General features: G+C 56.0%; 6 protein-coding genes across 6 annotated transcripts; 1 reads left to right on the forward strand and 5 right to left on the reverse strand.

Moving 5' to 3' along the window:
- Positions 1-3: 3 nt before the first annotated feature.
- BO70DRAFT_359121 (uncharacterized protein) lies at positions 4-1,257 on the reverse strand. The gene has a single exon (XM_025542466.1). It carries the CDS (start codon positions 990-992, stop codon positions 93-95), a length of 900 nt encoding a protein of 299 aa, XP_025402961.1. The 5' UTR covers positions 993-1,257; the 3' UTR covers positions 4-92.
- Positions 1,258-1,506: 249 nt separating this feature from the next.
- On the reverse strand, positions 1,507-4,163 carry BO70DRAFT_377314 (SDA1 family protein). Its single transcript, XM_025545183.1, has 4 exons — positions 4,071-4,163; positions 3,943-3,978; positions 3,583-3,870; positions 1,507-3,505 (listed from the first exon to the last, which is right to left on the reverse strand). Exons 1-4 carry the CDS (start codon positions 4,115-4,117, stop codon positions 1,630-1,632), a joined length of 2,247 nt encoding a protein of 748 aa, XP_025402962.1. The 5' UTR covers positions 4,118-4,163; the 3' UTR covers positions 1,507-1,629.
- Positions 4,164-4,386: 223 nt separating this feature from the next.
- BO70DRAFT_359123 (40S ribosomal protein uS7) lies at positions 4,387-5,891 on the reverse strand. The gene is made up of 3 exons (XM_025542467.1): positions 5,632-5,891; positions 5,175-5,358; positions 4,387-5,092 (listed from the first exon to the last, which is right to left on the reverse strand). Exons 1-3 carry the CDS (start codon positions 5,775-5,777, stop codon positions 4,775-4,777), a joined length of 648 nt encoding a protein of 215 aa, XP_025402963.1. The 5' UTR covers positions 5,778-5,891; the 3' UTR covers positions 4,387-4,774.
- A 3,146-nt stretch (positions 5,892-9,037) lies between these two features.
- On the forward strand, positions 9,038-15,169 carry BO70DRAFT_385048 (putative AMP binding domain protein; the record flags this gene model as incomplete). The annotated part of the gene is made up of 7 exons (XM_025545703.1): positions 9,038-9,280; positions 9,368-9,390; positions 9,541-13,286; positions 13,340-13,549; positions 13,598-14,201; positions 14,261-15,011; positions 15,050-15,169. The coding sequence occupies exons 1-7, from the start codon at positions 9,221-9,223 to the stop codon at positions 15,167-15,169; spliced, it is 5,514 nt and encodes a 1,837-aa protein (XP_025402964.1). The 5' UTR covers positions 9,038-9,220.
- A 959-nt stretch (positions 15,170-16,128) lies between these two features.
- Positions 16,129-18,948, reverse strand: BO70DRAFT_308694 (2-isopropylmalate synthase). The gene is made up of 4 exons (XM_025540109.1): positions 18,785-18,948; positions 18,464-18,608; positions 16,807-18,387; positions 16,129-16,728 (listed from the first exon to the last, which is right to left on the reverse strand). The coding sequence occupies exons 1-4, from the start codon at positions 18,790-18,792 to the stop codon at positions 16,573-16,575; spliced, it is 1,890 nt and encodes a 629-aa protein (XP_025402965.1). The 5' UTR covers positions 18,793-18,948; the 3' UTR covers positions 16,129-16,572.
- Positions 18,949-19,439: 491 nt separating this feature from the next.
- Positions 19,440-22,120, reverse strand: drs1 (putative ATP-dependent RNA helicase DRS1). Its single transcript, XM_025540831.1, has 2 exons — positions 20,318-22,120; positions 19,440-20,261 (listed from the first exon to the last, which is right to left on the reverse strand). The coding sequence occupies exons 1-2, from the start codon at positions 22,106-22,108 to the stop codon at positions 19,560-19,562; spliced, it is 2,493 nt and encodes an 830-aa protein (XP_025402966.1). The 5' UTR covers positions 22,109-22,120; the 3' UTR covers positions 19,440-19,559.
- Between the last annotated feature and the right edge of the window lie 21 nt (positions 22,121-22,141).

A 22,141-nucleotide genomic window follows, 5' to 3' on the forward strand; every position in this document is an offset into this window, starting at 1 on the left:
AGCACAGACAGACAGAGAGAGGGAGAGAGAGAGAGAGAGAGAGAGAGAGAGAGAGAGAGAGAGAGAGCGACTGAGAAAGAGAGACAGAAACTCTACTCTGAGATTCCGCCCATCTCCACCTCCCCCAGCCCCATCCCCAGCCTATAATCCAAATCGACCTCCTCCCTACTGCGCAAGAAAGCGGGTTCCTCGAAATCATCATCCTTGTCCACGTCCATAGAACCGGTAGCAGTGTGCTTTTGCAGCGCGACGAACCGCCGTCGCTGCTGATTCAGCTTCGGAGAGAGGATCGTGCGGCCTGTCATGGTCGCAGCCGTAGCGGAAGCAGAATGAGAACGAGAGTGACCCGGAATGGGAGTCAGAGGATTCATCCCCAAAGGATCCTGCCAGATGTGCATGTTCATGTTCACGGCATCGTATTCCTCCCCGCTCTCCTCATCGAGATCGAAATCGTAGGATCGCTTGTGGCCACCACCACCACCACCACCACGACTGCTAGGCTGAGAAAACGCAGAGTCCTGGCTACTAGATGGGAGAGAGAAAGCGTCGTTATCGTCCGTGGTTATGACGGCGTTATTGTTGGGGAAGTTTGAGTGGGCGAGAGGGTTAGGGTTCGGGTGGACAGCAGAGCTGTTGTTCATGCCGGAGAGTGCAGAGGAAGAGGAGACAGGTTCCGAGACGACAAGCTTCTTCTCGTTCAGATGCGTCTTGTATCCGTCCGCGATGGATTTCCGGACGCGCATGCCGACGGACAGGAGAGAGGCTTGCACCTTAGCGGACACGATGGGGGTGGGGGAGCAGGTTGAGGCGGCGTAGTGGTTGTAGGAGAGGTGGGATGTATGGTTGTCGGTGGAGGCAGGGTTCGAGGTGGAGGTGGAGGTGGAGGTGGAGGTGGAGGTGGTGGAGAAGAAGCTGGTGATGGGGGGTTGGAAGCGGCGACGCTTGTCGGAATGGGAGGGGTTTTTGAAGGGGAGTTGCGTGGAGGGAGACATCTTGATGTAAGGTATATCGAGATGTAGTGTATGGTGTGGTGTTGTGTTGTAGAATAGAGGGAGATGGACGGTAATTGGTCGGGGTGGGGAAGGTTCTTCTGAATGCTATGGGTAGACCACTCCAGTCCAGTCCAGTATAGTCCAGTCAAGTCAAGAGAAAGAAAGACGGCGTTTGATTTAATGCGGGGCCTGGATCTAAGGCAAGGGATGTAGTGTAATTGTAAAGAATGCAGCGATGGCGGTGAGAGGAGGAGGGGAGGAGAGGAGAGGAAGTTGAAAAGCCGCAAAATGAAGAGGCTGGGAGAAGAGAAGAAAGAAGAAAGAGAGGGACGCGTCGTGCCGAGACGCGCCCGTGAGCCCGGCACGTGTCCGCCACTTTATCCCTTTTGGGCACTCCGGCAGCATGCGATCATTGGGCAGATGGTGACATATAACTAGTAGTAACTTAACTACATGTATGTATGAAACTACAGTAATCGATACAAAGAAAAATACGATGGCAATGGCTTCGTATGCAGAGCACGCTTTTGAACATCCATAAAACCAACAAAATCCAAAAACCCTCGAACTCAGATCGGCTACAGGGTATCTATCACGGTATATCCCTCATATCCCTCATATCCCTCATATCCCTCGCTCACATCCCAACGTTTCCACGTCGGCCGCCACGCTTGGCCCGGTCCTGATGCGCCTTGAGGACCGCCCGCGTCTGCACCAAACTTCTCTTGTTCTTGCTCTTGGCCTTGCCCAGCGTCATCAGGAAGTTCTTCTTGCGCGCCTTCTCCTTGTTGGTCGTACTCTTGCCCTGGTCCTCCTTGCGCTCCTTGCGCTTGGCCGTCACACTCTTGTGCTGCTCCGTCTTGCCCTCCCTGGCGTGCGCGATACGCTCCTCGCGCGTTTGCTTGCCCGCCGACAGAGCCGCCAGACCCTCGATCTCTTCCGCGGTCAGGGGGTCATCGCGATGCCGAGTGACGTTGGCCGCCGCGTTACGTCCCCGAGCTCCCGGGACGAGCGCGTTGATGGCGGCCTCCTCGCGTAGCTCCTGGAGCTTGGCCAGATCGGCCGGCGTGAGGATGCGAGTGGTGGCGAGCTTGGAGAACTTGGCCTCGGCGCTCTCTTCCTCCTTTTCGGCCGGGGCATCATCCTTCTTGCTCTCCGCGGACTTGGCCTTCTTCGAGGGAGGCCCGTCCTTCTCATCCTCGGAATCGCTGAAGTCGATTTCGACGTCACTCTGCACGTTGACCCAGTCGCCGGAGCCATCGCTGTCCTCATCATCATCCACGTTCCAGGCGGCCCAGTCGGCCTCCTCATCCTCTTCCTCGTCATCCTCGGCATCGGAAGGCAGACCCAGCTCGGCCCTCTTCTTGCGGCGCTCCTCCTCCTTCCACTTCTCCAGAAGCTCCAGACCCTCGATGCCACCGGCGGACTGCTCAGCGAAGCGCTTCTCCTTCTTGTCACCCTTCTGAAGACCGATCGAAGCATCCTTGCCGCGGTCTCTTCTCTTGAGCATCTCGGGAGCAACGTCCCGGAACAGACTGAGCAGACCGCGACCGGCCATCATGACACCCTTGTCTTTACTCTTGCGGTACATGACCAAATCCTGCAGCAAGGTCTCGTTCATGGCGAGCGGCTGACGGGCGCAGATCTCACGGATGGCATTGAGACCAGCCGAAGCGACCTCGGCGGCCGATGCTTCAGAGACGAACTCGTTTGCGATCTTCTGCACCAAAGGCTCGAGATCATCGGGAGGAACCAGATCGTGCGACGCCTGGGCCAGAGAGGCCAAGAAGGAGGTGACGGAGGGCTGTCGGGGGGTGAGGTATTTCTGGAAGTACGAGTACAGGTGCATGATGTGAAGCTTGTGCAGACCGACCAGGCGAGTAATCAGCTGAAGCACCATGAGCTTCTGGTCCAGGTTGAGTTTCGACTTGGTGTTCTGCAGGTGCTTCGAGAACAGGGACTCGGCGTACCCCTGGGGGTCGTGGAGAAGATGCAGAGCGGAGAAGTTCAACGGGTGCGGTTGGTTCTTCTTGCGCTCCTTCTTCTTGACGGCGGCGCGGGCCTTGGCCACGGCGCGGGCATTACTCCTGGTCTTCTTGTTGATGCCGGCCTGATGTCTGACCTGGCCCATATCAATCGCCTCCTCGTCGCTGCTCTCGTCCTCCATTTCCTCGCGCTCCTTGTCTCCACCCAGGAAGAACCGGACACCACCGACGATGACCTTTTCATTCTGCGCCAGACTCGCCTCCTTCATAACATCGACGGCCTTCGCATCGGACCAGATTTGGCGCTTCCACAGCTCGCGCGTCAGCTTGATCGCCCACAGACCCTTAGAGGAGGTCCGGTCCGAGGTAACCAGGTTGAACAACACCGTCTGCATGGTGCGGTTGAGTTTGTGGTTCGTAGCCTTGGCGTTGGACGTGCGGAGGTCCATGAGGATCTTCTGGAAGACGAGAGCGCGGAGCGTTTTGCTGGGCGTAGAGACCAGAATAGGGAACAGCGTCTGGAGCAGTCTGCAGCGTAGTCCCCCAGTAATTAGCATCCAGTTCAACCAGTAACACCACTGCAGAGTGATATGCAATAAACATACGTCGCGGAGTCCAAAATCTCCTTCTTCCTCAACAGCACCAAGCTGCCGACAATCTTCTCGCGCAACTCCGGCTGCAGAATCAGATGGTGCTGGCTCAGGATATCCATGAGCTGCTGGGGAAACTCCTTCGTGATATCGGGGTAGCAATGGGCCACGTGAGCGATGAAATCGATCAATTCCCGCAGCGAGATCAGCCCCGTCTCCGTGGTCGACGAGGGCGCCGCCATGAAAATTTCCCGGTGACTCTCATACTGGTAATGCTGGGCGCGGAAGTCTTCGATGTAGGACCTGGGCCACGAGACAGCAATTAGCATATCGATGCTAAGCAACGAGACGGTCGCAGGGGGCAGAGGAGCTTACTTGGGATCTCTCCGGATCTTCTGCTGCAGGTTGGGCCTAGAATGCGTGTTAGCGATGGGGTTGAAATTCTCGGTCGGAGCAGAATTCGAGGGGAGGAGCTAGAGTCGCAGGGAGAGAGGGTCACGTACAGGTCAGCCTCGACCTTTTCCAAGGCGCCCAACTTCCGCTTCACCATCTTGCAGACTGGTTGTGGTGAAAACCTCGGTGGTGGAGGGGGGGTGGTGGAGGAAGAGGAAAAGGCGGGTGCTGGAGTTGGCGGCGATGGCCGATAACAGAACCAGAAGAGCCCCGAACATATTTTTTTTTCTTCAATCCTCGCGGCCACCGGGACGGGCCTATCGATAAGCGATCACAGCGACACAGCCTTGCTGGTCTCTGAGACTGTGCGAATTCATCGATGTCTATGAGAATCTAGAATTACGATTCGATTCAAACAATATTCTCGGTGCTACTTGTGGGGATTTCCCCAAGTCTACAGTACAGTGGTGGTGGCGGCACTTCAATAATGGAAAATGGACCGTTTGAAACACTGGGAAATCTTTTTCGTGTAATAGATAAAAAGGTATTGACTTGCCGGCGAGAAACAAGCCAGAGGTCTTCATGATCGCATCTCATCAACACTACTTGTAAGAAGAAAGCCGTCCGATTCTCTCATTTTTTTTTCTTCCAGGATCTCGCGCTCCCTCCCCGTGACTGTTTTCAAGGTATGTACAGTCGCGCAGGTGCAAATGATGCAAATCGACTGAATCCTTTCAATAGGAACCCCCCGTCCTTCACTCCAGTACACGCAAAACCAGGGACCAAACGGAGAATACGCCCAAACATAACCACTTTACCGGTTGCTCTTGGCAACACGCTCGAGCTCGTCCTTCTTCTTGATGGCGTAGGAGTTGGAGCTACCCTTGGCGGCGTTGATCAGCTCCTCAGCCAGGCACTCGGCAATGCTCTTGATGTTGCGGAAAGAGGCCTCACGGGCACCGATGGTCAGGAGGGCAATGCTCTGGTTGACACGGCGGAGAGGAGACACATCGACGGCCTGACGACGGACGGTACCGGCGGAACCGATACGGGTGCTGTCTTCGCGAGGACCGCAGTTGACAATGGCGTCAACGGCGACCTGGAGAGGGTTCTGGTCGGTCATGATGTGGATCTATAGCCAATCTGATTAGTTTCTGTCTCCCCGAGTGGTGTTCTGCGCTGACAGCCCGGCTGCAGGTTTAAGGTGGACGTACGATCTCGAAGGCGTGGGCAACGATGCGGACAGCCATGAGCTTCTTTCCGTTGTTGCGGCCGTTCATCATGAGGGAGTTGGTCAGGCGCTCGATGATGGGGCACTGAGCCTTGCGGAAACGCTTGGCGGCATAACGACCAGCGGAGTGAGGGAGGTAGACAGGGGAGCGGATCTGGATGTAGTCGCTGTGTGTGAATCCGAGTCAGCAAACATGATCATCATCATCGTTCTGATCATTCGCGATTATTTTTTCTTCTCTCCGTGTCTGGTGTTCTTGTCTCGCATGTGTCCTCCTCTTCCTCCTGCATTGGCTTTCTTCTTTTTTTCTTCCTCTCATTTTTTCCGTCCCTTCCTCCCAATTCCAGTCGACGTTCCCCTTCCCAATCCATCCTTTCCCAGCCAGCAACAACCACCCCCTCGTAGAAGAATCAATCGCGATGAGTGAGGGGAGCACCTACGTCAAGGAAATGTCCCGGATCTCAACATCCTCGTAGCTCCACTTGTTGAAGAGCTTCACGGATCCCATCTCCGCGATAGCCTCCTTGGGCAGGACCTGGAAGGCCGCAGCGGGGTTTTCGACCTCGACCTCGCCGTGTTCAGACATGTTGACGACGTATGCACCTGTTGTCGAGGGAGGGATACGTGAAGGTGGCGGACGGTGTCGTTGGGTTATACGGTCGGTCGGCTGAAATGTGTCGCTGAGCGCAAGGAAATTCGAGGTGCGCCTCGCTTAGCGAATGGGTGGGTGGGTTAGGGCAGGCCGGCCTGTCCGCCAATCGTTCCGCCCCGGTCATGTGATGGGGCACGCCGCGTTTCTGCCGCCCTAGCCCGACTCGGGACTAGCCGGGGGCGGTCGCTCCTTCCCTGACTATCTAGTTAGTAGTATGCAGATGTGCAGATACCCTGACCCTTGTCCCGGGATCTAGTATTCTTGAGTATCTAGGCTTTTTATTGAAGGCTGCTTGGGGACTGTGTATGGGTTTCACAGCCTGGCATTGCTTTTCCCATGTTGGGATGTACTACTCCGAAGGTAGTTCATGCGTCGCATGAACGCCACCTGTGACTTTTAGTACTACTTGGACATCTAGGACAGTCAATGACCGGATCTGTTTTTTCTCGATTATCATGTATACCAGTGATACTGGTCGCGGAAATTGAAGTAACGCGGTGACAAGCAGCAGACAGGTCTGCCCAAGAAAGGAAAGGCGTGTTTACGAGAAGCATTTAATCATAGAGATACTCGGGAAAAGAAAGAGAATAAGATGCAGCAATCCTCTCAAATAGATTTTATGAACTGTCCAACTATCCTATCCATGGTATCTGATTGTCAGCAGCTAGTTCGTATGTATGTAAAATGCATAATGGTGGGTGGTGGACTACACGAGGGCACTGGAAGATGCTTGGTGTGAGAGCATTGGTCGGGGTGGGCTGGCCAATTATTGAAAATGCGCCTTGAATGGCTCTGTATGGCTTCAAGGTTTATGTTTTGGGGAAACTGGGAGGGCGGGCGCTGGAGTGGTGCAGAGTCAATAGCCAGGACTGGCATTCAACTCTCCAAGCCAGCTTGAAGATCGGCTTGCGGGAGCCTGTATAGCTTCAACGCTTCCCGAACGGGAAGGACGGGTTTTGAAGATAAAAAAAAAAGAAAAAAAAAGGGCCCGAAACCAAGCTACTTAACTCAGGGGTACTCCGCTTTCGTGCTTGAGCCAGGATGACCGGGCACTCATCCCTCCCTGCTGGCCAGCCAGGGCCGCACAGAAATGAAAGCTATACAGAATGGCCTCGACAACCCTGACGGGATTCGAACGAGCGCAACACAGACGGGCAAACTCTGAGCGTTCCGTGATACATTCCTGAGCGCTTAGACCGCTAGGCCATCGGCTTTCGCTTGGTACCAGGGAAGGGCAATAAGTGATGGGAATGGGCCTGCTTTTTCTGCCTGAGGTTCCCCACAGAGATGCCTGGCGGGGGCAGCAGGTGTGGGCGAGGCAGTGAATGCTGGGGAAGCGCGCGGGGAGAAGGGCGGGGGTGGCCAGTGAGCGGAGGAGAGATGGTGGTTGGAACCGACACCACGAAGCATTCCGACCCTCAAGTCGGGACCTCCAGCAACTCTCCATAGGAGACTGATAACGGGGCTGGGTAACCGATATGCCTTCTTCTGGCTAGACCAGCGAAGATGAAGAATATCGTCATATCCTCGTCTGCTAAATGAGAGCACAGGGTTGCGGTGTTGGTCGGTGCACACATCCCGAAGGAGACTTGGCTAACCGCAAGCTTATAGATCAGGCTGACGGATATCAATGCCCCACAAAAGACAAGGAATCTGGAAGACGCGGAGGACAGTCCAGTGCCACAGATCTGTGATCATTGTTATCCCTTCTGCACGGGCCAGAACCCACAAGATTTGTCCTTGATTCGAATCCATCGCCACTTTCTTGCGCTATATCAGAATGCTGCCTCGCAGGGAGAGAGATACAATGGCCCGTGAACAGAGCGTGTGAAGTGTGAAGACAGCGCCTTCCATCATCAATAAAAAGGAGCCGTAACTGTTCCCCTGAAAAGGGGCGGCCCTCGACGCATCTGGACGCCCAGGTGCATACTACAGGCGTCCCTTTTGAGGGGCATATTGAGATGTAGTTGATGAAACACTGTATGTCGACGCAGCAGGAAGGTTGCTGTCCTTATGAGGCGCCACGTGTTGACATATGATTTCTGCTAGATCCTGTTGCCATGCTCGTTTCTTCTTCTCTATTCTTCATTCGTTGAACGCTCTCAGTTCCGAGACAATGCTTCAAAGAAAGGCGCCGACAAAGCCCCGTTTCAGCTCGGATTGGTCAACGTCTGTGCTCAGGGACTTGCGAAATTTGCGTCCATGTTGCCCAGACATGTGGAGGACGGGCATCGAGTTGAACTTTGGCTTCCTCAATCCGATGATGGAGCGGAAATGCCCTTGTTACTAAGGAAATCAGTCAGAAACACACAGTTACTATGGGATCGGCACGAGGACAAGCCCGAGCAGTCTTCCTCACCGGACGGTTCGTGCGCAATGCCCGCGATTGAGGTTCTTCGTTCTTGCCCTACGTCGATGTTAAAAGATCCTTGGCGCCGAGGCCCAAACTTTAGGTGACTCCACCCACAGCAGGCAGGCCAATGGGAGCTCTACTCGGGATTCCACAACTTCTGGCGTCGGATGTGATCGTTCTACGATGCTGGGGATGGAGATTTCTCCTGTGTAGCAGACCGGGTGGACTCTGGAGGAGCAGAACGTTGTTGCCTTGGTCTGCCTGCCGCTCGTTTGCCGAGCAGGCTGAATATCTGGCGGAAATCCCATCAGCCGCCGAGATGCGGTGGCATTAAAGCGGCGGCATCCGAACTCCATACTATCTAGGTACTCTATCTACTAGTCGTAGTCCTTCCGATCTCCCCCTCGTACCTGGGGAAAACCGTAGGGACTTAATATCGCTGGTAGGCTTAGAAGAATCCTCGTCCTGCTGCATGATGGGGACTCGATAGATACACAGAGGGGTCAGAAAGTAACTGCGGATAATTCGAAACGACTGGGAACCTCCGTGAGCAGGGATTCGGCTAAATGGATTGCGTGGCACAGGGTCGTACAACCCCCTTTTTTTTCGGTTTTGTGAGGGTTGGAAGATTGGAAGGCACTCATGTTCGTCCGGCGGATCCTCGTGCGGTTTGCTGCACCTCCTGGCGTGTGGCGGTGCACCGCATCTAGCCGATCTGATTGGCCCAGCATTGTGCGTGCCCGGCCCGCTTCACCGGCCCTAGCCGCGGCGGCAGGTGACGTTGTGGCTCTTCAGGCGCGGAGAAGCGACTGAACATCTCCCTCCAGACTCCCAAGGACAGCCAGCCCACCATCACTTCGCGAGGGCCCGCACGAGCCAGGGAAGCCTCTTACTTCCCTTCTGACATCCGTCCAATCTCGCCCAGGGACCCTGCGATGAGGCTATCATTGGCCCTTTCCGCCCAGCCTCACGCGCCCTCGAATGAAAGCCCCTCGATCTGTCCACCTGAAGTGCCTCTGTGAGAATGGCGGACGACAATCCCGAACTGAGCGCCGCTCTGCGGGAACTCGACCATGAATTGGAGGTACGATGGCCGTCCTGTACTCTACAACCCCTCCGGAGTCCTCCGAGTGTCATGGACGCTGTCAACTAACTTCTCGCCGCTTACCAGGAGGGTGACATTACGGAGAAAGGGTAAGCAATCTGTCCGGGTCAGGGCCGGGCCAACGGATGGGCTTGGGGCCAGAATCCTGCCGTTGGGAAGGGGCTTATATATGCCTTTTGGGATAGACGCGGAATACTTCTTGGAATACTGGCAGACGTTCCGGGCTAACCCGATTCAAGTTACCAGAAGCGGCGCACCGTTCTCCTTTCGCAGTACTTCGGCCCTAATATGGCACTGGATTTCAACACGCCCCCGTCAGGAAATGCACCGTCGTTGACAAGTGCGACAAACCCTCCGCAAGCCATCTTGAATGTCCGACCACCAACGGCCGAGTCTGCGAGCCAGGGGCCTTCGCAGTCCTTTACAAATGGACGGGAAAGCTTCAACAACGGAGGCTTTGGATTTGAACGGAGGGTCAGTGGGGATACGCAGGGCTCGTACGAACGGGATAGTATGCTGCTACCCGGTGACCGAGCCCCTTCGGCAGCTTCCTACGATTCTCTCTTCCTACCGAAACAGCAGCCCCCCCCTCCCCCTCCCCCTCCCATGCAAGAAGGCTCCAGAACGGCCACGCTTCTGAGCCAGAACTACGCCTTTAATCCCGGCGTTCACCACGAGCATTATGAGGAGCCTGTCGGAGGTTATGAATTGCCCTCCGGTGGGGTCACGCGACAGTCGACCATGCTCGACTCGCAGCAGGGATATTTCTCTGACTTCGCTGGCCAGCAGCAGGATGACTATAGGGATAGCTACGGTGGCGGGTTTCACCGCTACTCCCAGTCGGATACGTTCTCTCCTACTGCGAATATGGCGCCGCCGCTGATCCCTGCCTCTGAACTCCCTCATGGACCGGCCCTCGACCACCTTCAACCGCTGGAGCCTCGTGACATCCCTTTTGCTGTACATGACCCACATGATAAGAATACGCCCATGTCTAATTTCGACAACATCCCTACGGTTCTTCGGCACCGTGCTCGAGTGCATTCGAAGCAACCGGCCTATTGGGTCTTGGACCAAAAGGGCAAGGAAATCGCCTCCATCACATGGGACAAATTAGCGAGCCGGGCAGAAAAGGTTGCGCAGGTCATCCGTGATAAGAGCAATCTATATCGTGGAGACCGTGTGGCTTTGATTTACCGCGACTCCGAGCTCATCGAATTTGCCGTTGCGCTGATGGGTTGTTTCATCGCCGGCGTGGTTGCTGTTCCCATCAACAGCCTCGAGGACTATCAGAGCCTTAACCTCATTCTCACATCAACACAGGCGCATCTTGCTTTGACGACAGAGAACAATCTCAAGAATTTCCAGCGAGATATCACGGCACAGAAACTGAACTGGCCTCGTGGAGTCGAATGGTGGAAGACCAACGAATTTGGAAGCTATCACCCTAAGAAGAAGGATGACACGCCACCGCTTGTGGTCCCCGACCTGGCCTACATTGAATTCTCACGTGCTCCTACGGGCGATCTTCGCGGTGTGGTCATGAGCCACCGGACGATCATGCACCAAATGGCCTGCCTCAGCGCGATTGTTTCCACCGTCCCTGCATCTTCGAGCATGGCTCGTCCACGTGGGGAAACCATTGTCAGCTATCTTGATCCTAGGCAAGGCATCGGTATGATATTGGGTGTGCTTCTTGCCGTATATGGTGGTCACACGACTGTCTGGCTTGAAGATCGAGCAGTAGAAACACCTGGTCTCTACGCCCATCTCATTTCAAAGTACAGAGCGACTATTATGGCTGCCGATTACCCCGGGCTGAAGATCGCTGCTTACAACTACCAGCAAGATCCGATGGCGACCCGGCATTACAAGAAGAACTCGGAGCCCAACTTTGGAAGCGTCAAGCTTTGTCTTATAGATACGCTCACAGTCGATCCCGAGTTTCACGAAATCCTGGCCGATCGGTGGCTGAGGCCAATGAGGAACCCGAGGGCTAGGGAAATTGTAGCCCCCATGCTCTGTCTTCCTGAGCACGGTGGCATGGTGATCAGTGTCCGAGACTGGCTGGGCGGCGAAGAACGCATGGGCTGCCCTTTGACACATGAAATGGACCCAGCCGAGCGCGAAGATAGCAGGAAGGAAGAGAAGAAATTCGAGAAGGCTGATACCAACAGTGGTTTTGGCAGTAGTTTACTGGGTGGTGGCTCGGTTGCGCCAGCCCCTAAAGAGCAAGGAAAGACGGAGATTGGCGAGGTCCTTCTGGACAAAGAGGCCCTGAAGAGCAACGAAATCGTTGTCTTAGCCATGGGTGAGGACGCCAGGAAATTTGCAGGAGCCATGCCTCATGCTGTGCGTGTTGGCTCGTTTGGCTTTCCGATCCCTGACGCCACGCTTGCCATCGCGGACCCGGAGACGAACTTGCTGTGTACTTCAAATGTGGTCGGCGAGATATGGGTGGACTCGCCATCTCTTTCCGGTGGCTTCTGGGCGTTGCCAAAACATACGGAAGCCATTTTCCACGCGCGGCCGTACAAGTTCGAGGACGGCAACCCGACTCCTGTTCTGGTTGACCCGGAATTCCTTCGAACAGGTCTTCTGGGATGCGTCATCGAGGGTAAGATTTTCGTTCTAGGTCTCTACGAGGATCGGCTTCGCCAGAAGGTGGAATGGGTAGAGCACGGGCAAGAGATTGTTGAACATCGTTACTTCTTCGTCCAGCACATGATCGTCAGCATCTTAAAGAGCATACCTAAGATCCACGACTGCACCGCCTTCGATATTTTCGTCAACGATGAACATCTCCCGATCGTTGTCTTAGAATCTTATGCAGCATCAACAGCGCCGACCACGTCAGGTGGTCCTCCACGGCAGTTAGACTCTGTCCTTCTTGAATCTCTGGCCGAACGATGCATGGAAATTCTCTATCAGGAGCACCACCTGCGAGTGTATTGTGTGTTGCTAACCGCACCTAACACCCTCCCCCGTGTCACCAAGAACGGAAGAATGGAGATTGGCAACATGCTCTGCCGCAAGGAGTTTGATGCTGGTTCCCTGCCTTGTGTTCATGTCAAATTCGGCGTGGAACGATCAGTCCTAAACCTACCCGTTGGGGTTGACCCCGTCGGTGGTATTTGGTCTCCGCTCGCCTTGATGTCAAGGCAAGAGATGCTGGCCATGCAAGAGAAGCAATATTCAGGCGTGGACTACCGTGAGGTGGTCATGGATGATCGCACATCTACGCCACTGAACAACTTCTCGACTATCGTTGACCTTCTCCAGTGGCGTGTTTCTCGACAAGCCGAAGAGCTGGCTTACTGCTCCATCGATGGACGCGGAAAGGAGGGCAAAGGCATCACGTGGAAGAAGTTCGACTTGAAGGTTTCTGCCGTAGCGATGTACTTGAAGAACAAAGTGAAGGTCAGACCTGGAGACCATTTGGTCCTGATGTACACCCACTCAGAGGAATATGTGTACGCTATCCACGCATGCTTCTGCTTGGGCGTCATTGCCATCCCTCTCGCTCCTATCGATCAGAACCGTCTCTCCGAAGATGCCCCCGCCTTCCTGCATGTCATCAGTGACTTCCATGTCAAGGCGATCATTGTGAACAGTGATGTCGACCATGTCCTGAGGCAGAAGCTTGTCTCCCAGCACATTAAGCAGTCTGCGCAGGTCCTCCGGATCGGAGTGCCGGCTATATATAATACCACAAAACCCGCCAAGCAGTCGCATGGCTGCAGAGACCTTGGGTTCACCGTCAAGGATACTTGGCTAAAGGGCAACCAGGCTGCTCTGGTGTGGACCTACTGGACTCCTGACCAGAGAAGAATATCCGTCCACATCGGTCATGATACGGTTATGGGCATGTGCAAGGTACAGAAGGAAACGTGCCAGATGACCAGCTCAAGACCAGTTCTCGGTAGTGTTCGCAGTACTTTGGGTCTTGGATTCCTCCACACGTGTTTGATGGGTATCTATGTTGGTAAGTGTAATGAGGGCTTTGTATGGCAAACACGAGATTAACAGAGACTCCAGGAGCACCAACATATCTTGTCTCACCCGTCGACTTTGCGCAAAACCCGATGACGCTTTTTGTCACACTCTCACGGTATAAGATCAAGGACACCTACGCTACTAGTCAGATGTTGGACTATGCGATGAGCACGATGGCTGGAAAGGGCTTCCAGTTGCAAGAGCTGAAGAACTTGATGATATCAGCTGAGAGCCGGCCGCGGGTGGATATCTGTGAGTTTCACCTCCATGTCAGTTGAATGCGAACTAACACGATTGTAGACCAAAAAGTACGCTTGCACTTTGCTTCCGCCAGCTTGGACCGCACGGCCATCAACATTGTGTATTCCCATGTCCTCAACCCCATGGTTGCCACCAGGTCATACATGTGCATTGAGCCTGTCGAGCTATGGCTCGATATCCGGGCGTTGCGCCGGGGACTGATCTGTCCTGTGGATCCCGACACCGACCCGACTGCTCTCGTTCTTCAAGACTCGGGCATGGTCCCGGTGAACACGCAAATAGCCATCGTGAACCCAGAGACCTGTACCCTGTCCCATGTTGGCGAGTACGGTGAGATTTGGGTCCAGTCGGACGCTTGTGCCAAGTCGTTCTACGGCTCGAGACAGGACTTTGACATGGAGCGCTTCAACGGTCGAGTTGCGGACGGAGACCCTAATGTCGCCTACGTGCGTACCGGTGACTTGGGTTTCCTTCATACGGTTACAAGACCTATCGGCCCCAACGGCCAGCCCGTCGAGATGCAGGTGCTTTTCGTCCTTGGAGGCATCGGGGAGACGTTTGAAGTCAACGGACTGAACCACTTCCCAATGGACATTGAGTACTCCGTCGAAAGATGTCACCGCAACATCGTGTCTGGAGGATGGTAAGTAGCCAACCCAGCAGCCACAGTCTCAAAACGCACTCACTAACAGCCCCATCCAGTGCCGTCTTCCAAGCGGGCGGTCTGATTGTGGTCGTCGTCGAAGTCACAAGAAAGGCCTACCTGGCGTCCCTGGTCCCTGTCATCGTCGACGCTATCCTTCACGAGCACCAGGCCGTTGCCGATATCGTGGCATTCGTTTCACACGGCGATTTCCCCCGATCTCGCCTGGGAGAGAAGCAGCGTGGCAAGGTATTGGCGTCGTGGGTTACGCGAAAGCTCCGGACAATCGCGCAGTTCAGCATTCGCGACGGCGAGGGACCCGAACATCCGTTTGCCGAGGCCCCCCAGCATCGCATGAGCAGAAGCTCCAAACCGGGCAGCATGATGGGCAACAGCATCCGACGGTCCACCGTTATCCCCGACACCGATCTCATGCCTCGCTCCCCAGCCCCCGTCCTGGTCGAACAGTCGGAGGCGACTTACCCTCCTCCCCTGACGGAATCCATCAGCAGCCCTACCGGCACGATGCCAGAAGGAGGAGCGCCGTCCCTCCCGCATATCTCGGAGCCTCCACACCCTCGACCGGAGACTGCCTCGACCAACGGAGCGCCGGGGCCTACCACCATCGGCAACCCCGACTTCGGCTTTGACTTCGGCGACTTTGCCAACTCGGCCTCCGCAGGCTCCATGACCGATCCCAACGCCGCCGCCGGTCCTGCCTCTCAAACCAACTCCCTCGCTTTCCGCAATCCCCCAGCCATCCCCCGCCCCAGCCCCCGCAGCGCGCCCCCAGCGGCAGCGCCGGTGGCGGTGGCTTCCCGGCGCGCTCGGACTCGTACAACCGGAAGCCCTACGCCGACATGGAGGGAAGCACCGCCGACTGGCCCCAGGAAGCTCTCATGTACCAGGCTAATCTGGGTTACGACGATCCCCACAGCCAAGGAGGAACCCCTCGCGCCCCACTCTAGCTCTAGTACGTATGCTCCTGCTTTGAGGAGCACAATAACTTCCCCGAGGCAGTCAGCGCCTGTCCCATCCAAGACCAATCCGACCGGTCGGACGGCTTTGATCGCGACGAGACGAGCAAGACGAACAAGACAAGACGAGACGGGACACTGGCAGTCCCTTCCCCTCGACATATCTTCTTCTTTTCCCTTCCTCTCACCCCCATTTTGCATAGCCTGTTAAAAAAGAATTTACCGTCCACTTTGCATCTCCCTCCATCCCTCCCACTCACCCACCCATCACCCTACCTACCTCCCTACCGTTTACATCCCACCATTCCTACCAAGCTACCCCGTCCATGACATTGCGATATCATATCCGTTATTTTCTATCATATTCTATTCTATATCATCCTCTTCTTTTTCTTTCTGAATATTCTTTTTTCTTTCTCTATATCTCCTGAAATCTGTTTTTATCTTTTGCCGCTTGTTAAACTCTGTGTGTATGTTTTTATGTCTGAGGGAGTGTGTCTGTGTCTCTCTCTCTCTCTCTGTGTGTGTGTGTTTGTTGATAGGATGTAGACAGATTTACTACTTACTTACTATTACTTACTACCTACCATACCAGTCTATGATGAACGAATGACTTATTTATATTTGCTGCTACTTCTATCGCTCCTACTGCTACCACTCCTGCCCTTACTACCCGATGCTACTTATTGCTACTAATCCTATTACCACTACTACAATATTGTTCTTCCTGTACATACATACATACATACATACATACCCATTATCTCTCCATCTCTCCATCCCCTCCTGATCTATCCATCTACTATCCATCTATCCATCTTGATCTGGCAGTTCGCGTTTTGTGATAATCATATAACATACCCACCAAGAAGATTTTTCCAGAAAAACGAAATAGAAATAGATAGTAGTCTGTAAATAAAGAAGAATTAATATAATAAAATTCATATCATGTCATTCCTAATCTGTACAATCAATCAATTTCCTTCCCTTTCCTTTCCTTTCGATCGTTCCTTCCTTGCTTTTGCTCGAAATGCCAAATTTTAGTACCCGTTACCCGTTACCCTACCCGTCTTTCTTGTCCATTCACCTTCACCTTCACCTTCTCGGAGACCGATTCTCTCTTTCTCTGTCTCTCTCTACCCCCAATTTGTACCCCCAAAAGCAATGTATACTTTTCCCAAACCCCAATCAATGATGTACCACAAATGTACCACAAAAATAATAAAAAAAAGCGAAAATGCAAGATGATATCGTAGATAGACCGAAAAAAAAAACAGAAAAAAAAAAGTAGAAAAGATTCAAGTTATATGCCGTGCTGTGCCGTGCCGTATCGTTTCCCTTTCGGTTGTACGTTACGGTTGACAGTTGGTTAAATGAGGTGGTTGGGGAGTGGTTTACTGGCTCTCAGCCTGCTGGGTCAAGCCGTCGATGTCGACCTTAGGCTTGGGAGGACCGGTGAGCATTTCCAGGGCCTGGAGGTCTTCGTCGGTGAGGGTGTTGGAGCGAATGGGGCGGAAGGGGGCGGGGGAGCCGGCGCGGCTGGTGAGGAACTATTCTTGGGTGTTAGAAATGGACTTCAGGGGAAGGGTGGGGGGGGAGGGGTAGTTATAACGAAGGAGAGAACGTACAGAGCTGGCGGCGCTCAGCAGAGCGATCAAACTGGCTTGGACCACATCCTGGTGGATACCCACACCCCACACCTGCTCCTTGCTGCCGGCGGCAGTGCACTGGATGTAGGTGGCGGCCTTGACGTCACGACCCAGACCGATGGAGTGCTCCTTGTAGTCGACGACATCGAGGTCAATACCCAGGGAGGACAGGGCGTGGGCCAGGGACGAGATGGCACCGGCGCCGACGCCGGTGATGGCGTGCTGGACGCCGTCGATCTCGATGACACCGGTGAAGCGACGCTTGAGGTTCTGGGTGTTGAGGGCCTTGCCGGGCTGGGGGGGCGCGGGCGACGTCGAGCGGTCGGTGGTGATGTTGTAGTCGATCAGGGTGAAGCGGGGGTTGGTCTTGAGGTGGTAAGCTTCCTCGAAGAGACCCACGATCTCGGTGGGGCGCAGCTCCCGGCTGACTTCCTCCGTCCGACGCTGCACGATCTTGCTGAACTCGACCTGCAGGGTGCGCGGGAGATCCAGCTCCAGACTGCGCAGGATGATCCAGGCGGCGCCGCCCTTGCCGCTCTGGGAGTTGACCCGGATGACGGCCTCGTAGTTCCGCCCGATGTCCTCGGGGTCCAGGGGGAGGTAGGGGATCTGCCACTGGAGGTCTTCGGACTCGACACCGGCCTCCTCGCGGAGCTTGAAGCCCTTCTTGATGGCGTCCTGGTGACTGCCGCTGAACGCGCAGACCACCAGCTGGCCGCCGTAGGGCCATCTCTCGTTGACGGGGATCTTGTTGCTCTCCTCGACGACCTTGATGACGGCGTTGATGTCGGAGAAGTCGACCTTGGGGGAGATTCCTTGCGTGTACAGGTTCAGGGCCAGGGTGACCAGATCCACGTTGCCCGTTCTCTCACCGTTTCCGAACAGGGTTCCCTCGACTCGCTGGGCACCGGCCATCTGGGCGAGCTCGGCGGCGGCGACGGCGCAGCCACGGTCGTTGTGCGGGTGCACGGAGACGATGTACTTCTCGCGCTCGGTGACGTGGCGGCAGAAGTACTCGACCTGGTCGGCGAAGACGTTGGGGGTGGACATCTCGACGGTGGCGGGCAGGTTGAAGATGATGGGGTCCTTCTCGGTGGGCTCCCAGGCGGCCTTGACGGCCTCACACACCTGTGCGGCGAACTCGGGCTCGGTGTCGGAGAAGGTCTCGGGGGAGAACTCGAAGTGCCACTCGGTGCCGGCCATCTCGGGGTCGTCCTTGGTGATGGAGCGCGCGTACTTGGTGCAGCGCACCGCCATCTCCAGACTCTTCTCCTTGTCCATGTTGAACACGATGCGACGGAAGCAGGGGCTGGTGGCCAGGTAGATGTGCAGGATGGCCTTCTTGGCGCCCTTCAGGGAGTCGACCGTGCGACGGATGAGGTCTTCTCTGCAGGGGGACAGCACCTGGAGCCAGACATCATCGGGGACCAGGCCGGGGGTCTCGACGAGGCTACGGGTGAAGTCGAAGTCCACTTGCGAGGCCGAGGGAAACGAGACCTCGATTTCCTTGTAGCCTATGTCGCGCAGCATCTTGAAGAAGCGGAGCTTTTGCTCCCCGTCCTGGAGTCATCGCCGCATGTTAGACAGGAAAAATCGCACAAATGTCGCGGCATTAGCGTGATTATTGTGAACTCACCATGGGGTCAGGCAGACTCTGGTTACCATCTCTCAGATCGGTGGCCAGCCACCGAGGGGGGTTGTCGATGGTCTTATTAGGCCATTGGCGGTCGGGCAGGTGGAGGGGCTGGAAGCGCTTATATTTCTTGGAGGGGTCTTTGAGCCTGGGGGGGGGGGAATTAGTGTTGGTGGGGGGGATCCGGGAGGTTTGGGAGCTCTGGGAGCTCTGGGAGCAGGGGGAACAGCTGGAAGGCCGTGCTCCAGCAAGAAGCAGCAAGAAGCAGCCAGAGCAGCACTGGGAGCAAAGAGGGGGGGGGGGGGAGGGGCACAGCGAACGTACATGGGCATGGTGATGGAGTGGGCGGGGAGGTTCCGCAGCGGGGACGAGAGGGAAGTGGGAGGGAGGGAGCGAGAGACCAGGATAGGGAAGAGAGGTAGAAAGGAGGAGGGAGGGGAGAGATAGAAATTAGCAGTAATAGATGACCTCACAGCGAGGGGTAGTCGGGATGATTTGAAGAGAAGCTAAAGAACTGGAACGGGGACTGGAGGCGGTCTTAAAGGCTAAAGGCGTGAGTCAACCCGCGGGGAATGACGAGCCACCGCCCGCAACTCGAGTTTTTGCGCCGACAGCGGATGCGCCAAGCAGTGCATTGGGTAATTGGACCATCTGCATCCTTCTACATCCCCTCAAGCCAAACTAATCAATCGCCGTGCAGATATTAGCAATTAGCAATCCCTCCCATCGGATCCTCTCCACTCTGCCTCAGCCATTGAGTCGTCCGGCATTTCATCGCCCGCCGCCATAGGCTCGGACGGCGTTGCTGTGCTCTCGGTCCGCCGCGTCCGCCGACACCGGAGGCGCCGCCCCGAGGCCTGGCTGCCTGAGGCCGTCGCCGACCCCGTCGCCGACCCCGTGGATAGCCGCGTCCAGCCGATATCTTCTTATACAAGCAGGGAAAAAAAAAAAAAAAGGGACCTCAAAATCAATACACAATTGGCATGGTACATGGGAATAGATACAGTAATGACTCACGGTGTCACGGTTCACAGTTCACGGTTCACGGTTCACATCGGCTAATGCAATTCTATTATTCACAGCAACCTCACCCTCACCCTTATTTCTTGCCCTTCTTCTTGGTGTTGGCCTTGGGCATGCGGCCGTTCTTCTGGACCTCGCGCTCGGTCTTGCCCTTCTTCCAGCCGCCGCCCTCCTCCTTCCGCTGGCGCATGTCGTCCAGGCGCTTCTTGTCCTTGTTGCTGAGCTTGACCCTCTCCTTCTTGGACTTGCCAGCATCGGGCCCGTTCAGCTCGGTGGCGCCCAGCTTCCGCGCCGCCTGCTTGTCGCGCTCCGACTCGAACCACGTCCGCTTCGGCCGCGACTTGATCTCCGCCTCGTGCCGCATCAGGTTCTCGCCCTTGGCCACCTGCATCTCCGCCTGCGAGAACTGCTTCTCCATCTTCTCCTCCTCCAGCACCTCCTCGATCTCGTCCGCCAGCGCCTCCGCCTTGGCCGCCCACGAGTCCGCCACGTCCGTGTCCACCACCCGGCTGGCAATCTTGGCCCCCTGCGCCCGTCCTGCCTTCACCGCGGCCTTGACCACCTTGCGGTCGGGCTCCGCCGCGATGGTGCACGCCCGACCCGACCGTCCAGCACGCGCCGTACGGCCGACACGATGCAGGTAGATCTCGTGGCTCTGCGGCGCCTCGTAGTTGATGACTGTCTCGACGCCCTTGATGTCCAGACCACGAGACGCCAGATCCGTAGCCAGTAGGAACGCCGCCTTGCCCTCTCGGAAGTTCTCCACACTTTTGATACGCTGTAATCCCATCAGTTAGCCCTCGCTAGTCTATTCCGATACGCGCAGCAACATACCTGTTCTTGACTCAAGCTACCGTGCAGCTCGGCGGCCTTCAATCCGAGTAGCCCGAACACAATGCGCACCCGATGGGCCTCGCGCTTCTGTCGGAAGAACACAATCACTCGGCCCGTGTAGACCTGCTTGCAGAGGTAGAGAAGGTAGCCCAGACGCTTGTCCTCGCGTCCGGGGCGGAGACGCACGAATTCCTGCACCAGGGTCACGGCGGTGTTCTTCTTCGCGTCCACCATCAGCCGCACGGGGCGGTTGAGACCGACGCGGATCAGCTTGTCGACCGTCTCGGTCATCGTCGCGGAGAAGAGCATCGTCTGGCGCGACTTGGGGATGGTGGTGAGAATCTCGTTCAGCTCGTCCGCGAACCCGTCCTCCAGCATGCGATCGGCCTCGTCCAGAACCAGAATCTCCAGCGTGTCCACCGTGAAGCTGGCCGAGTTGCGCATGTGGTCGATGAAACGACCGGGCGTGGCGATGATCACATCCGGGCGCTTCTTCAGGATGTTCTCCTGCTCGCGCAGACTGAAACCACCCACCAGCTGGCAGAACGTCACGTCCGTGTACGTCGCCAGCTTCGTCGCGACATTGTAGCACTGCACCGCCAACTCACGGGTCGGCATGAGGATGGCCACGCGACTGGTCGGGACCTTGCGCGGCCGGAAGAGCAGACGTTCGAGGATGGGCACAACGAAGGCCGCCGTCTTTCCGGAACCGGTGACGGCACTACCGACGATGTCCTTGCCGAGGAGAGCCACGGGGATGGTCTTCTGTTGGATGGGCGTCGGGTTCGAGAAGTTGACTCCGGCGAGACCACGGAGGATGGGTCGAGAGAGGTTGAATTCCTGGAAGGACCGCTTGGGGCCGGCAGATGTCTCGGGGGTCTTCTCTTCAGGCGCGAAGAAAGCCTTGCGCTTCTCTGCTTCTTCGGCGTCGATCTCGCTCTCCGCGTCGGACTCTGGTTCGGAGGCCACCTCATCGTCAGGGTGGCCGACAGGTGTCGCAACCGAGTCGTTATCTGAAGCCGCGTCGTCGTCGTCGTCGTCCTCATCCTCATCCGACCCTTCAGCATCACTGCCCTCAGCCGCCTCCTCATCCGAGCCCTCCTCCGCATCAGACTTCTCACTCTCCACCGCGTCGCCATCAACGCCCATGCCGAACCCATCCTCAGCCAGGAGCTCATCGTCTCCAAAGTCCACGGACATACCACCGTCGGACTCATCGCCATCCTCCTGCTCACTCATCTCCTCCGCCTTCTTCTGCTTCTTCTTCAATTTCCTCGCCTCGTCCGCCTCCTTCTTCGCCTGTCTCCTCTCGATAATATCGTCGATGTCCACAGCCTTCTTATCCCCGCCAGCCTCCTCCTTGCCCGTCTCCCCCCACCCATCAAACTCCGTCACCTCATTCCCGGCGCCACCGACATCGAACTCGAAATCCAGATTCAATGCGCCGTCATCCTCGGCCAGATCCTCCTCCTCATCCTCCTCATACTCCTCATCCGCATCTGCATCCTCCTGCTCAGACACCTCCTCCACCTGCACGCCCTTCTTCCCCTTCTTCCCCTTCACCTGCTGCTTCTGTTTTTGCTCCTGTTTCTTCGCCTTCTTGTTCCCATTATTCTTCCCCGCCTTCACCGTCTCCGCACCCTCCTCTCTCTTGCGCTTTTTCGTCCCCCCCAACACATCATTCTCTTCCTCCGCCTGGAGCTTTTCAAGGGTATCGTTGTCGTCGTCCGACAGTGTAAACACGAAATCGTCCTCGTCGGCCGCACGGCGCTTCTTGCTGATCGGGGCCATGGTCGTGGCTGTTGGGTTTTCCGGAGGGTATTT

This window comes from Aspergillus heteromorphus, assembly GCF_003184545.1.
Source record: "Aspergillus heteromorphus CBS 117.55 chromosome Unknown BO70scaffold_3, whole genome shotgun sequence".
NCBI lineage: Eukaryota > Fungi > Ascomycota > Eurotiomycetes > Eurotiales > Aspergillaceae > Aspergillus > Aspergillus heteromorphus.